The sequence below is a fragment of the Toxotes jaculatrix genome, chromosome 7 (assembly GCF_017976425.1).
Source record: "Toxotes jaculatrix isolate fToxJac2 chromosome 7, fToxJac2.pri, whole genome shotgun sequence".
Taxonomy (NCBI): domain Eukaryota; kingdom Metazoa; phylum Chordata; class Actinopteri; family Toxotidae; genus Toxotes; species Toxotes jaculatrix.
This window is the reverse complement of record NC_054400.1, coordinates 505,561-517,689: the sequence shown is the minus strand read 5'-3', so window position 1 is coordinate 517,689 and position 12,129 is coordinate 505,561. Positions and strand designations below refer to the sequence as shown.

The following is a 12,129-nucleotide window of genomic DNA, read 5'->3' as shown; positions in this document are numbered from 1 at the left end:
GCAGTGAGTACTACAGACTGAAGTCCAGCTTCACCTGCAGGACGTCCCTCACACAAACCCATTGTCTCATCATGTGTCTGTCACAGTAATCCTCAGTAAACTGAGGCACAGACACGCTGTCTCCTCAGAGTCTGTGGCTGCTCTGTCTAATGGCTGCCACCAGGTAACCTTGGATCTCCTTGGACAATAACTGCAGGTGATTAAAGTGAAAGCTGCAGCTTTAGAGCTCATAAAGCTTCAAATTAAACTTTATTGTTCTCTGAGGGGGAAACGAAGGGCGTCACAGCGGCAGAAGCAAAACAGAAATAATAATAATACAGTATATTTACAATAATTACAGTAATAACTGCAAACAGTTACAGCACCATACTGTAGATACATGCTGTGAATAGATGACAATAATATATGAAGATAACATTAATATATAATAGTTCAGTAATTATATATTTTAAAATAGGGAATCAGCATGAAGCTATGTTTAATCTAACAGTGACGGAGACGTCATCATTCATGAAATCATGAGAAATCATGGAAAAGGCCAAGCAGGTGAATTCAAGCGCGATGAACCAGCTCTTTGTTTCAAAGTGAGTGAGAGAAGTTTCCTGCTGAATATTCACGAGCTGGCTGTAAGAAATGAAAGTGTGGCTCTTTGATTCTGCAGTCCGAGTGCCGCAGAGCTGAATGACCTCACACAGCAGACGGACCAATGAGAACACAGTCTGTCTGTGTGAAGCAGCCAAATCAGGAAGAGTTTTAAAGTAGAAGTCAAATGTTTAAATCAGCTGACAGCCTCAGAGAGGCAGAGGAGATAAAAACACATGGCGTAACTTAACAAAACACGACAATACTACAACTGTAATTAGCAATTTTTAATGATTAATTAATAATAAAATCAAATTCAATACTCAATAATCAATAAATAATCAAATTCAATTATCCAACTGTTGCAGTTGTTGACATGAAGTGAACTAATAATGTGACATTTGATGTAAAAGGAGGAAACAGAAGGAGTGTTATTAAGCACAGAAGCTAACGCACTGATCTATTGTAGAACTCAGAATTACAGATGTTATTTGCTCTGTTAGCATATTTATAACTGAAATGAAAAATCTTTTCTTCATCATCAAAAAAAAAACAGTGAAAATATCCAGATGCATCTGGATGATCACACACGTGTAAAACTGTAAGAAGTTCATCATTTTTACTTTAACAAACATTCTGATTCATTTACAATTTCTCCAAAATATTCACACAAACTGTGAATCGTCTAAGTCATGTTAGTAAAGGACATGAATGAGACTTAAAGCAGAAAGTTTGATCTTCTCAGCTGGAGCTGACTGATTACCATGTTTACTGTTTCTCACAATGAGTAATTGAGTGATTATAAATCTGTATGTTATTACTCTGACAGTGTCTCGCTGTTACTGAATCAGTATTATTTCTTCATCCTCCAGAGACAAGTTCTTTCCAGGTAATGGTTTTTAGGATGCCTCTTCAGTGCATCAGCCTGAGAAACTATTTCTGACCCAGTTACAGTCTTTTCTTGTCAGCCCTGAAAAATGAGATGAAAAATAGATGGGACACAAAAAGTAATGCACTGCTGTCGATCAGTTCTGACTGAAGCAGATGTTTTTCCGGGATGTTCTTATGTTCATAGGGAAACAGATTGCAAATAAAGAAACAAAAACCCGCCTGTTCACACAGGAGGCAGGAGAAGAAGCCAGCTCTGCCTCTGCCATGAACAATGAAACCGTGTGAAGTCTTTGTTCCAGATGTTTTCCCACCTCGTCAGCAGCTGGATGAATAATCATCACTTATCTGCCCGGATTGGCACTCCAAACACTAGCTGCTAAAGGCTAACAGCTAGCAGAAGATGATTAGCACTTCAAACAGCTGTGTCTTCAGGCGAGGAGTTAGCGGTGGAGGATTAGCACATGAAGCAGCAGCAGCTCTCAGAGAGCTGAGAGAGGAAATGATGATTGAACCCATTTTTAGATGAATCGCACCGTCCAGACAGATCAACAGAGACATCGGCCTCAGATAGAAGTAGAAGATTATTATCTGTTATTAAAGCTGACAAACAGTAACAGATCACAGTAAAAAGATCAGCATTAATAACTTTATGATGTTATTTCATTACGCTGGTATTTTGATAACGTACAGATTGTGTTTTGGTGGTAAAAGTTTGGCATCTCTGGTCTTTTTAAGGACCAAAGACACAAGAGCTGACGATGAATCTGTTTATCTGCCCTGAGCTGCCAACATTAGCATGTTCAGCTAACTAGCTTACTGCCTGTAGCGGTAAGCATACAGTGCTAACTTTGTATTATTTTCACAGTTCTAAAACTGAGCCTAGCATCGGCAGCGTTACTGTGTGGGATCACAGGTTTCACTAGAAAAACATCCTGGATGCTATCAGAGTTTAGGCTAACATTAGCAGCTCTGTCCACGTCTTTGACTGGCTGTTTGTAACCATTCATTAGTTTCAGAGCTGTGTGTGATTTGTGTGGTGGAGCATGTTTATTTCAGTGAGGATAAAACTCCACTTAGCAAACACTGTCTGTAGAGGTAGGCTGAGTTTGGGCCTTATGTGGTCAAACAGCTGGTGTCTGAGCCAGGTGTTTGTGGAAGCTAACGTTCACCGAGCCATGCCCAACTTTCCGCTCACTTCCATTTCACTCTGACTTTGTGTTTCCAACTTGCTCTGTTTAAAGATGAACCCCGTGAGAGGGTCTTAAATGACATGCTAAAAGGTTAGCTGTGTCCACCTGGTAGGAGTTTATGTTGCTGTTCTGAATAATATGACATGGATGTGGTGTTAGCTGTGATGGGACAGTTGCTGCCAGTTAAACCACCAGAAAACACTGTGTGCGTTATCTGTGAGCTAAAATCTGTCAGCTTGATAGCTGTCGCTCTCATGCTTCACCCCTCCTGTGGATAATGGCGCAGCTTTCAGGCTTATTAGCAGGGTATCTTTACATTTTCTGTTATGTTTTATGTAACCCAAGTTTGAGACAGATTTTTGGTTTATTCTGTTAGTTTTAAGTTTTCTGTGAATATGGGTGGCAGCTGCAGAGTAGAGTACAGGTGAGAGCAGTAAATTTAATTGCTGTAATTACCTGTAACTGAAGGTGTCCAGGTTTTTGGGAAGGTTAAACTAACAGCTAGCTGGAGGTATTTCACAGTAACTGTAGTTAGCAGCTGGGCAGCTGTGTTAAACCTGCAGACCAGCTCCAGATCTGAGTGATCAGGATCAGTGCGATGTCTCACTTCCTTCAGTTCAGTGTTCATGATGTTATTTTTATTTTTATTTTTCTGACTGATGCTCTGATCAAAGTCTTCCACTGAACTCTCACTGCCGATGGACTTTAATGTTTGATGAAAGTCAGAATGCTTTAAACAGAATACTACAGATCCTGATTAAACCTTGAAGTTGGTTTGTGAGCCTTCTTACCACCCGGGACCCGGTTCTACCAGTCTGACGCTCACTGTGGGTCTCAGGCTGAAATGATGTTCTTAATTCATGATCAATGTGTTTTATTGATTTTGTTTTCCATTTCCTACTGAATGTGTTAATAATCCAAACTAGGGCTGGGTATTGTTGGACACTTTGAACTTTACTTTTACTCCTGGTGATATTCTGTATTTTTCTGTTCAGACTCCAGCCAACAATGAATGTGTCTATGAGCAAGTACTGTGTGACCCAAAGCCTGATATACCATATCCCCCTGTTTACACTGGTCGTGTTCCGCCATATTATTACCTAGATAATCCAGAATTCACAGAGTCGTAGTTACATCTGTAACTTTTGTTTTAATGATGACAACGGACACGTAAAGGTTCACATTTCTGTTTTTTACTGGCCGACACTTAAAGCGGTGACAGTGACTCCAGTCTCCTGTGATCTCCACTGACCAGTCCAGAGAGAAGTTTAGTTTAGTTGCATATTTAATGTTACAGAGAGATGAAGATGTAAGGTTTCAGGGGCTGTAGTGAGGGGCAGGGACGGTGTAGATTTGCCCCAAACTGTGACTCTGATCAACACTAAACTACCATCTCACTGCTGCTGCTGTTACAACGAGCTGCTGTAATAGTTCTCAGACCGGGAGCACCATCAGCCAACAGTATATTAGGGCAGGGTGGGAGAGTCGGACAGTACTGAGGGATGGACCAACATGTTGGTTTGGATCTGAGCAGTAAAATTCAGAGTAAAACCAGACTGATTCTGACGCCATGAGTCAGCCCAACAGCAGGGGGAGCCACTGTGCAGCTCCTGACTCTGAGACTCAGCGTGGTCAGTGTTTCAGAATGATGCCCAGCTCTAGCCTGAACTGTGACAGGTCAAAGGTCAAACTTATGTTCTTATATGATGTTAGAGGTCAAACACCATGTGACCATCATCCATGTGCTGCTGCCCCTCTCCCCTGTGTTTTTTGTTTAGTACACACACACTCACAGGAGAGTTGGCATTATAGCAACGGAGTGTTGGTATAATGATCTGATGTGTTCAGGTTAAAATGTCATCACTGCCGATCATCAAGGTCTCATTCGCCATCTTTGTTACCCCCCTCCCCCGTTGTCCCCCAGGGTGGATTTCCTTTGCTGTGTTTGATTTATTTGGTGTGGTGTTTGTGTGTTTGAGCCTCATGTGGTTGATTTACCTGCTGCTGTGTGTTCGTGGCTGTGGACAGTAAAACAGAGTGAAGCTCTTTGTTTTACTGAAGCATCACGTCATCTGAAACAGGAACCCAACACGTTAACATGTCCACACGTTAACATGTCCACACGCCAACACATTAACATGTCAACACGTCAACACGTTAACATGTCCACACGCCAACACCTTAACATGTCAACACGCCAACACATCAACACGTCAACACGTTAACATGTCAACACGCCAACACATTAACATGTCAACACGTCAACACGTTAACATGTCAACACGCCAACACGTTAACATGTCCACACGCCAACACCTTAACATGTCCACACGCCAACACCTTAACATGTCAACACGCCAACACCTTAACATGTCCACACGCCACCACGTTAACATGTCCACACGGCAACACGTTAACATGTCCACACGTCAACACGTCAAACTGTCAACATGTCAAACTGTCAGCACGTTAACATGTCAACACATACAAGATAGGACTCACACCTGTTAACATGTCAATACGTCAACACATAAACACATGCAAGACCTGAATCACACACGTGAACCACATCGAACAGCTTGTCAGTTACAAAGGTCTTTATCAGATTTGTAATGAACGAATGTTGGTATAATTCTCATGTTAGATGAGAACACACAGGTTACTGAGAACACGTCAGGAGTTCTCACAGTGAAGAGTTATCTGCACTTATACATGGTAGAAATACGAGCTGATAAAGAACCAAATCAAATATAGAAAAAACAGAAACACTGCTAGAAGATGAAATGGAGCCAGAACATGTGACAGAACTGTAAAACTTCCGCTTAACTGCAGAACTCTGCTGGAAACAGTTTATGAATTTAACAGAGTTTTGGGTTTTTTTTTGTTTTTTTTTTTAGTAAAGTGTTGTGTTGATGACAGGGTGATGGCTGTATGTGCCTGCAGTCACATGATCAGCACTCAGCCTTTTACCGTCTACTTTATTTAAAGTGTGAGTTCAAGCTAACTTCATCCGGATTCAACAGATCAAATCTTAAACTGCTCTCAGAGAACCACGTTATTTTAACCTGATGACAGCAGGTTAGTCTGGGTTAGTTAAACTGCACTGGAAAAACAGGACCCTCACACACACACACACACACACACAGTTAATGTTTGTTCACTGAAGCAGAAACAGACTGTGTTCAGGCAGAGTGTTATATAATCTGCTGCTGTACTGAACAGATGGCAGAGAGTCAGCAGTCAGCTGAAACACACACACTCAGTCCTCAGTGAGAGCAACACCTTGATTTATACACATTCTATTATTTTACTATACTGTTTTAGTACCACTGCACCATCCTTTACTACACTATATCATGTCACTCTGTAACCATAAATATTAAACACAGTATATTATACAGTATAATATAGTATATTACAGTGTATTATAAACTGGGCCTGTACTGTACTTTATTAGATTTTTTATAACATTGCACTGTGTTATGTACTATTACTAAATGTCACTGTGATATATATGAACTACACTGCAGCTACACTGCTGTACTATACAGTGCTTTGCTACACTATACCATACAAACCATAGCACACTCTACTATCCTGTCAGTGTTACTTAGTATTGTACTTATTTACATTGATATAATACACTATACCAGACTATTCTATCTATTGTATAGTATAGTATGCTATTACTATACAATACTACACTGCACTTTACTATATGCCATTGCTATTATTACTGTAATATACTTTGGCAGTAATATGCTGTACTGTAATATATTGAACTACTATATATTACTCTATTACTATACTGCATTACACTATAAATACAGTGTACTGTTACTATACTGTGGCATCTCATACTGTATTGTTCTATTAATCTTCTAGTTATCTGTGGTTTATTATGCTATACTACACTGTACTATATCATACTCCTCCATTACTTACAACTACAACTATAATACATTGTGTTGTGTATATGTAGAAGTGTAGCTGCACTATCCTCCAGCCCACTGAAAACACATACACTACACCAAATTATACTACTTTACACACACAGTTATATTGATAGTAGCACTAGTCAGTACTGCTGAGTAATAGTAAGTACAGTTAGTGAGTATAGCCAAGTATTAGCAAGTACAACTTAGTATCATTGAGCACTGCTGAGAGTATCAGTGAGTATAGCTCTGAGTATTAGTGAGTACAGCTGAGTATCAGTGAGTACAGCTGAGTATCAGTGAATACAGCTCTGAGTATCAGTGAGTACAGCTCTGAGTATTAGTGAGTACAGCTGAATATCAGTGAGTACAGCTCTGAGTATCAGTGAGTACAGCTGAGTATCAGTGAGTACAGCTGAGTATCAGTGAGTACAGCTCTGAGTATCAGTGAGTACAGCTGAGTATCAGTGAGTACAGCTGAGTATCAGTGAGTACAGCTGAGTATCAGTGAGTACAGCTCTGAGTATCAGCGAGTACAGCTGAGTATCAGTGAGTACAGCTGAGTATCAGTGAGTACAGCTCTGAGTATCAGCGAGTACAGCTGAGTATCAGTGAGTACAGCTGAGTATCAGTGAGTACAGCTGAGTATCAGTGAGTACAGCTGAGTATCAGTGAGTACCGTGTCTCTGCTGAGTGTTAATGTGTGTGTGCACCTATCGTATGATTTATTTTAGGATAGGAAAAGTGGTAGAGCAGAGCCCGAGCCCAAACTGAAAACCTCTTTTAGGTCCATCACTTCGACCTCCGACCTCAAACGCCGTAGGGCCTCCGGGGACGTCACGGTAAGGAGATGAAGACCACCTACCCTCCTCCTCCTTTTCTTCCTCCTCCTCCTCTCTTATTCCACTTCTCTCCTCATCTCCTTCTCTCCTCTCCTCCTCTTCTCCCCTTCTCTCCTCTCCTCCTCCATTAGTTCATCTGTCCCTGTAAAGACCAAAGGAAACAGATTGAAGACAGAGACATCGGTTCAGTCTAGTTTGGCCCAGTGCGGTTCAGTCCGGTGTGGTCCTGTCCGGTCCGGTCTGGGCTCGTGTTGTTGCCGTCAGTCTGGGGGGGAGGGCTTGGGTTTCAGGGTTGGGGGGGCGGGGGCCGGGGGGGGGGGGGGGCTGTCCCTTGGTGTCAGGTTTTATTTTCGCACCGTTCACGTTGTCCTCTTGCAAAGGAGAAGTGAGGAGGGTCAGACTGTGTGGTCTCTTTTCTCCTGTGGACCTGTTGTCCTCTCATCCCTCCTCTCTGTTTGTCCTTGTCCTGTCCGTCTCCTCATCCTCCCTGTCCTCTCCTTCCTCTCCTGTCTCTGTCCCTTCATCTCACTGTCAACACTCAGAACATCCCACAAACCTTTTCAGGGATTTTATTTCTGCACTAACGATCAGACCTTGTCCTCAGAGCTCGGCCGGCAGAGACTCGTCCTTCTCCTCTAACTCTTCTGGTTTTCAGTGTCTCCTCCAGGCGACAGTTTTAGGAGCTGCTGAATTAGATCTGTCAGAGACGACGATGCTTCTCCCTCAGCTAATAAATGAGCGTTGTTACAGCTCTGCTCTCCCCACAGGACTCTCTGCTCGTCTCTGAGGCTCAGCATCGTTGAAATCTATAATTCCCGATCGTTCCTGTTGTCAGTGTAGATGGTCCTGATCAGTCTGTGGCCGCCGCCTGCTTCACTTTTGTTCAGTTTGAAAGAAAACTGTCACTTTTGAGCTGAAAGCTGCAGCATTTTATTTTCCCCTAACCTCAAAGAGCAGAAACGTCTTTCATGCACTGTTAATAAGGGTTGTGTCTTCCTGTGCTGAGGACACAGAGGGCTTAGCCTCCTCTCAGCTCAGAGATGTGGGATGTGCCAAATCTTCTGTGATGGACTTTGGTGTTTGGGGTTCTAAATCCTCAGCACCATTCTGCATCCCGACCCCCCTGTTTATTTAATGTGAAGGGAGTCAAAAAAGCAGATGAAGTCTTCAGGGATCAGACTCTCGCTCTGTCTGTTACTAACATTAACATCTTTTCATTTCTGCTGCAGGTCGTTTCTCCTGGTTAAGCTGTTGTAATGTTCAGTAGCAGACAGAGGGGGCAGTGTGGGGGGGCAGAGGGGGTAAAGGGGCTGAGGTCAGACTCTAACTCATTTCTCTTTGTGATCATCTCTCTTTATTTTCTATATGAGTGTTTTTCTCTCAGTGGATTTGAATGGTGTCCAGACTCTACATGCTGTGCTACACACACACACTGCCTCTGTCCTCCTCTGCAAGCACGACTGGCCTGTAGACTGAAAACGCAACAACACTCAGGACTCACAGCTTCCTGCTCAGGGTTTGGTGGTTTGGCGGCAGGAAGCAGAGAAACTGACCAAACCTCGATGGGTCCTCTGTGACACACGGTGTCTGCAGCTAAAAAGCACAGTCCAGTTTCCACACAGAGACTTTAAACGTTCCTCTGTGCTGCCGGAAACACGGAGATGTTGGTTCATCTGTCCATCTCTGCTGCTTCTCCAGGTGCAGGTCACGTTAATTCGTTCATTTTCCGTCATATTTTCATTCTCTGGCTGGTTTGAAACGGGATTAAATTTCTTTCTGTGTCATAGAAAAGTCTGAAATGTGACTGTGAACATGTGAAACCTGAACAGACGAGAAGTTTAAAATCAGACTCACATTAAATCACTGATGTTTAGAGCCGTTTGTTGCACAGTGGATGTTTGATCCGGCAGAGCCAGGCTAACTGTTTCCACCTGTTTCTAGTCTTTGTGCTAAGCTAAGCTAAGCTAACCATGTCTCGAGAGAACGAACGGGCAGCGACAGCTGTTTGACTGTTTAACAGCCATGAAACACGAGCGATGTAAACTCAGGTGAGTGTCGGCGTGTTCGTTACCTGGGACGAGCTCAGACGTCGACAGGTGTCCGATGCTTCACTCAGTCTGGTGTCACATTCTGCAAACAGCAAATACACTTTGGAGGAAACGCAGCCGTCACGTCTCAGTCATGGTTCTGTTCAGAGGTTACAACCACAACACAACTTTACAACAAACAACCCACAACAGAAACTGAAACCGTTCAGGTCTTTGATCTAGATCTGATACTGGGTCCCTTTGTAAGACCAGGACCACAGGGTGGAGGGTGGAGGACCTGTTACAGCAGATATTCTATGTCAGTGGAGCACATTTAAAACAAGCTAGTGATTAATCCAGTTACATGCACCCAGTTCTTCCCAGTCTCTGCTCTGCTGTGAGGGACTGGCTGACTGTCAGAGCCTCACTCAGGAAACCTCAGGACCAGGTTTCAGCTTCTCACACAGACACAGGTTCAAAGATGGTCTCTGGTGTTGGGTGTGGACTTCGTCCTCTGACTCCTGATCCCTGATCAGTTTTGGTTTTATGTTTACCAACAGCTGAAAAACCAGAGAAAGATCAGGAGGACCAGAATCCAGCTTCATCGGCTGAAGGAAGACCATGAGAAGTGGTTGAGAGCTATGAAAAAGCTAGTAAGAGAAGAGAAAAGCTGATCTGGGTTCAGACAGACTCCAGAGGAACTGATGTAGAGATGAAGTTGATCAGAACATTAAATTTACTTTTCATTTTCCGCATCATCAATCAGTTTTTGATGGATCAGTGGTTTGAGCTTGTTTCAGTCCCACTGATGGAGCATGTGGAAAATGTCCGACCCCACCAGCACCGAGCTCTGCCTCAGCTCAGTGTTTTCAGCCTGTTCAGGGTTTCTGCTGCTTCACTGCGTTTAGCAGCTGGGTCCCAGTCAAACCAGTCACAGAATGAACATCTACAAATTATTATATCATTAGATTTAGATCAGATAAAACTGATGAAACCAACACCAGTGATGTAAGACAGAAATATTCATTCAAACGCGGTGCAGTAAAAACAGAAATAAAAAGATGGAATCACATGAAAGTGTTTTCTAACCAAAGAAGATTCAGTTTTCACGTGAGACGATGTCGTGTTTTTAAAAGTTGGTATAGATCATTTCTAAAAACCTCTGTTACTGTCAAACAAACACCTGGACTGGATTATCTATATCTGCACACTCTGTCCCAGTCTGGATCCACATCGCACCAGTGCTCCCAGTCTGGACTGGAGTCCTGTATTGGACAGGCTCGGTACAGGATGGGGGTCTAAATCAGAGCCACAAACTCAGACGCAGGATGGTGGAAAAACAGACGTAAAACTGCTGAGCTCATGAATCCAGATTATTCCACAAAACACGAACCACAGCATGACATAAGTTTAACAGGAAGCCTTTATTTTGAAGGTCTGCAATCTTACTAAAGATAAGGAGCAGGAAGTGTGAACAGCCTCCGTCCTCGACCTGCTGAGCAGCAGAGCAGCACACACACACACACACACAGGTCTAATATCTAAATAATCATTTAGAGCAAAAACAACCTGGAAAATTTCAAACGTAACAATAACTTTTTATTTTGGCTTAAAAAATAAACTAAGATGATTCTTTAACTATCGAGCTGATCAGTCCGATCGGTCGCCGACTCGCTGCAGAGTCTGACTCCACCATCTTGGCTCTGAGCTTGGTTCCAGTGTGTGTCGCAGTGTGAACAGCTGATGTGTGCGTTGTATTAATGAATGTGTGTTTCTTTTGCTCTTTTTCCTGTTTGTCCCTCTGACTGTAGCCGTACCCGACTGACATCACCGGCCAGCTCAACCTATCAGATCCCTCCGTCAGCACCGTGGTCTGAGAGAGAGAGAGAGAGAGTGAGGGAGCTTCACTGCTGCTGCTGAGCCTCACACACACACACACACACACACACACATTATATAAACACACAGTTGGACAGAATGAGCTTCCTCTGAGACAGGAAGGAGATTCGATGGCATCAGGTTGTTTGGACAGCTCACACACACAAACACACACACACCATCTGTCATCCCAAACTCCTCCACCCACTTCCACCTCAAACACACACACAAACACACACTCGCCTTGTTCTGCTTGTAGCCATCCACCTCCTCCAGCCAGAAGGTCTGTTATTTTGAAAGAACTGTTTCAGGCTGATTTTATTTTGGTAGATGTCTGTGATGTTGTACAGTTTGTTCTGTTTCCTCTCTGTCACACTGATTGATCTCACCAGTTCATCAAACGTCCTGATCAGTTTCAGGACTGGACACACACAGAAGTCATTCATCAGGAGCCCGGTCAGAGTGTAGGCGTGTTGAGCCTCTGGGACAGGAAGCTGTCCTTTAACATGGAACCACAGTTGTCCCCTGGATCACTGACCCACTGCGGGTACTGTAGAACCCATCCACATGATGACAGGATGAAATGGGATTTTTCTGGAAGGAACCCAGCAGCTTCATTCTTCTCATGTATTTTTCTTTTTGTGTCCAATCTAAAAACACTGGATCTGCCTGTAAACAGTAAACAGTACCTGTCGATCACCTGTGATCAGGTAAATGAACCATTAATTATATTTTATATTATATTTTAGATTTTATTTATTGAAGAAACCTTTAAGAATTTCTT

At 43.0% G+C, this 12,129-nt stretch overlaps 1 protein-coding gene across 1 annotated transcript in view; it reads left to right on the top strand.

The window, feature by feature from the left end:
• Positions 1-11,344, top strand: part of grin1b (glutamate receptor, ionotropic, N-methyl D-aspartate 1b) — a 42,117-nt gene extending 30,773 nt beyond the window's left edge. Inside the window, exons 23-24 of the mRNA XM_041041912.1 lie at positions 7,333-7,440; positions 11,279-11,344. Coding sequence (XP_040897846.1) covers positions 7,333-7,440; positions 11,279-11,344 — 174 coding nt within the window. The remainder of the gene's footprint in view (positions 1-7,332; positions 7,441-11,278) is intronic.
• Positions 11,345-12,129: the final 785 nt, after the last annotated feature.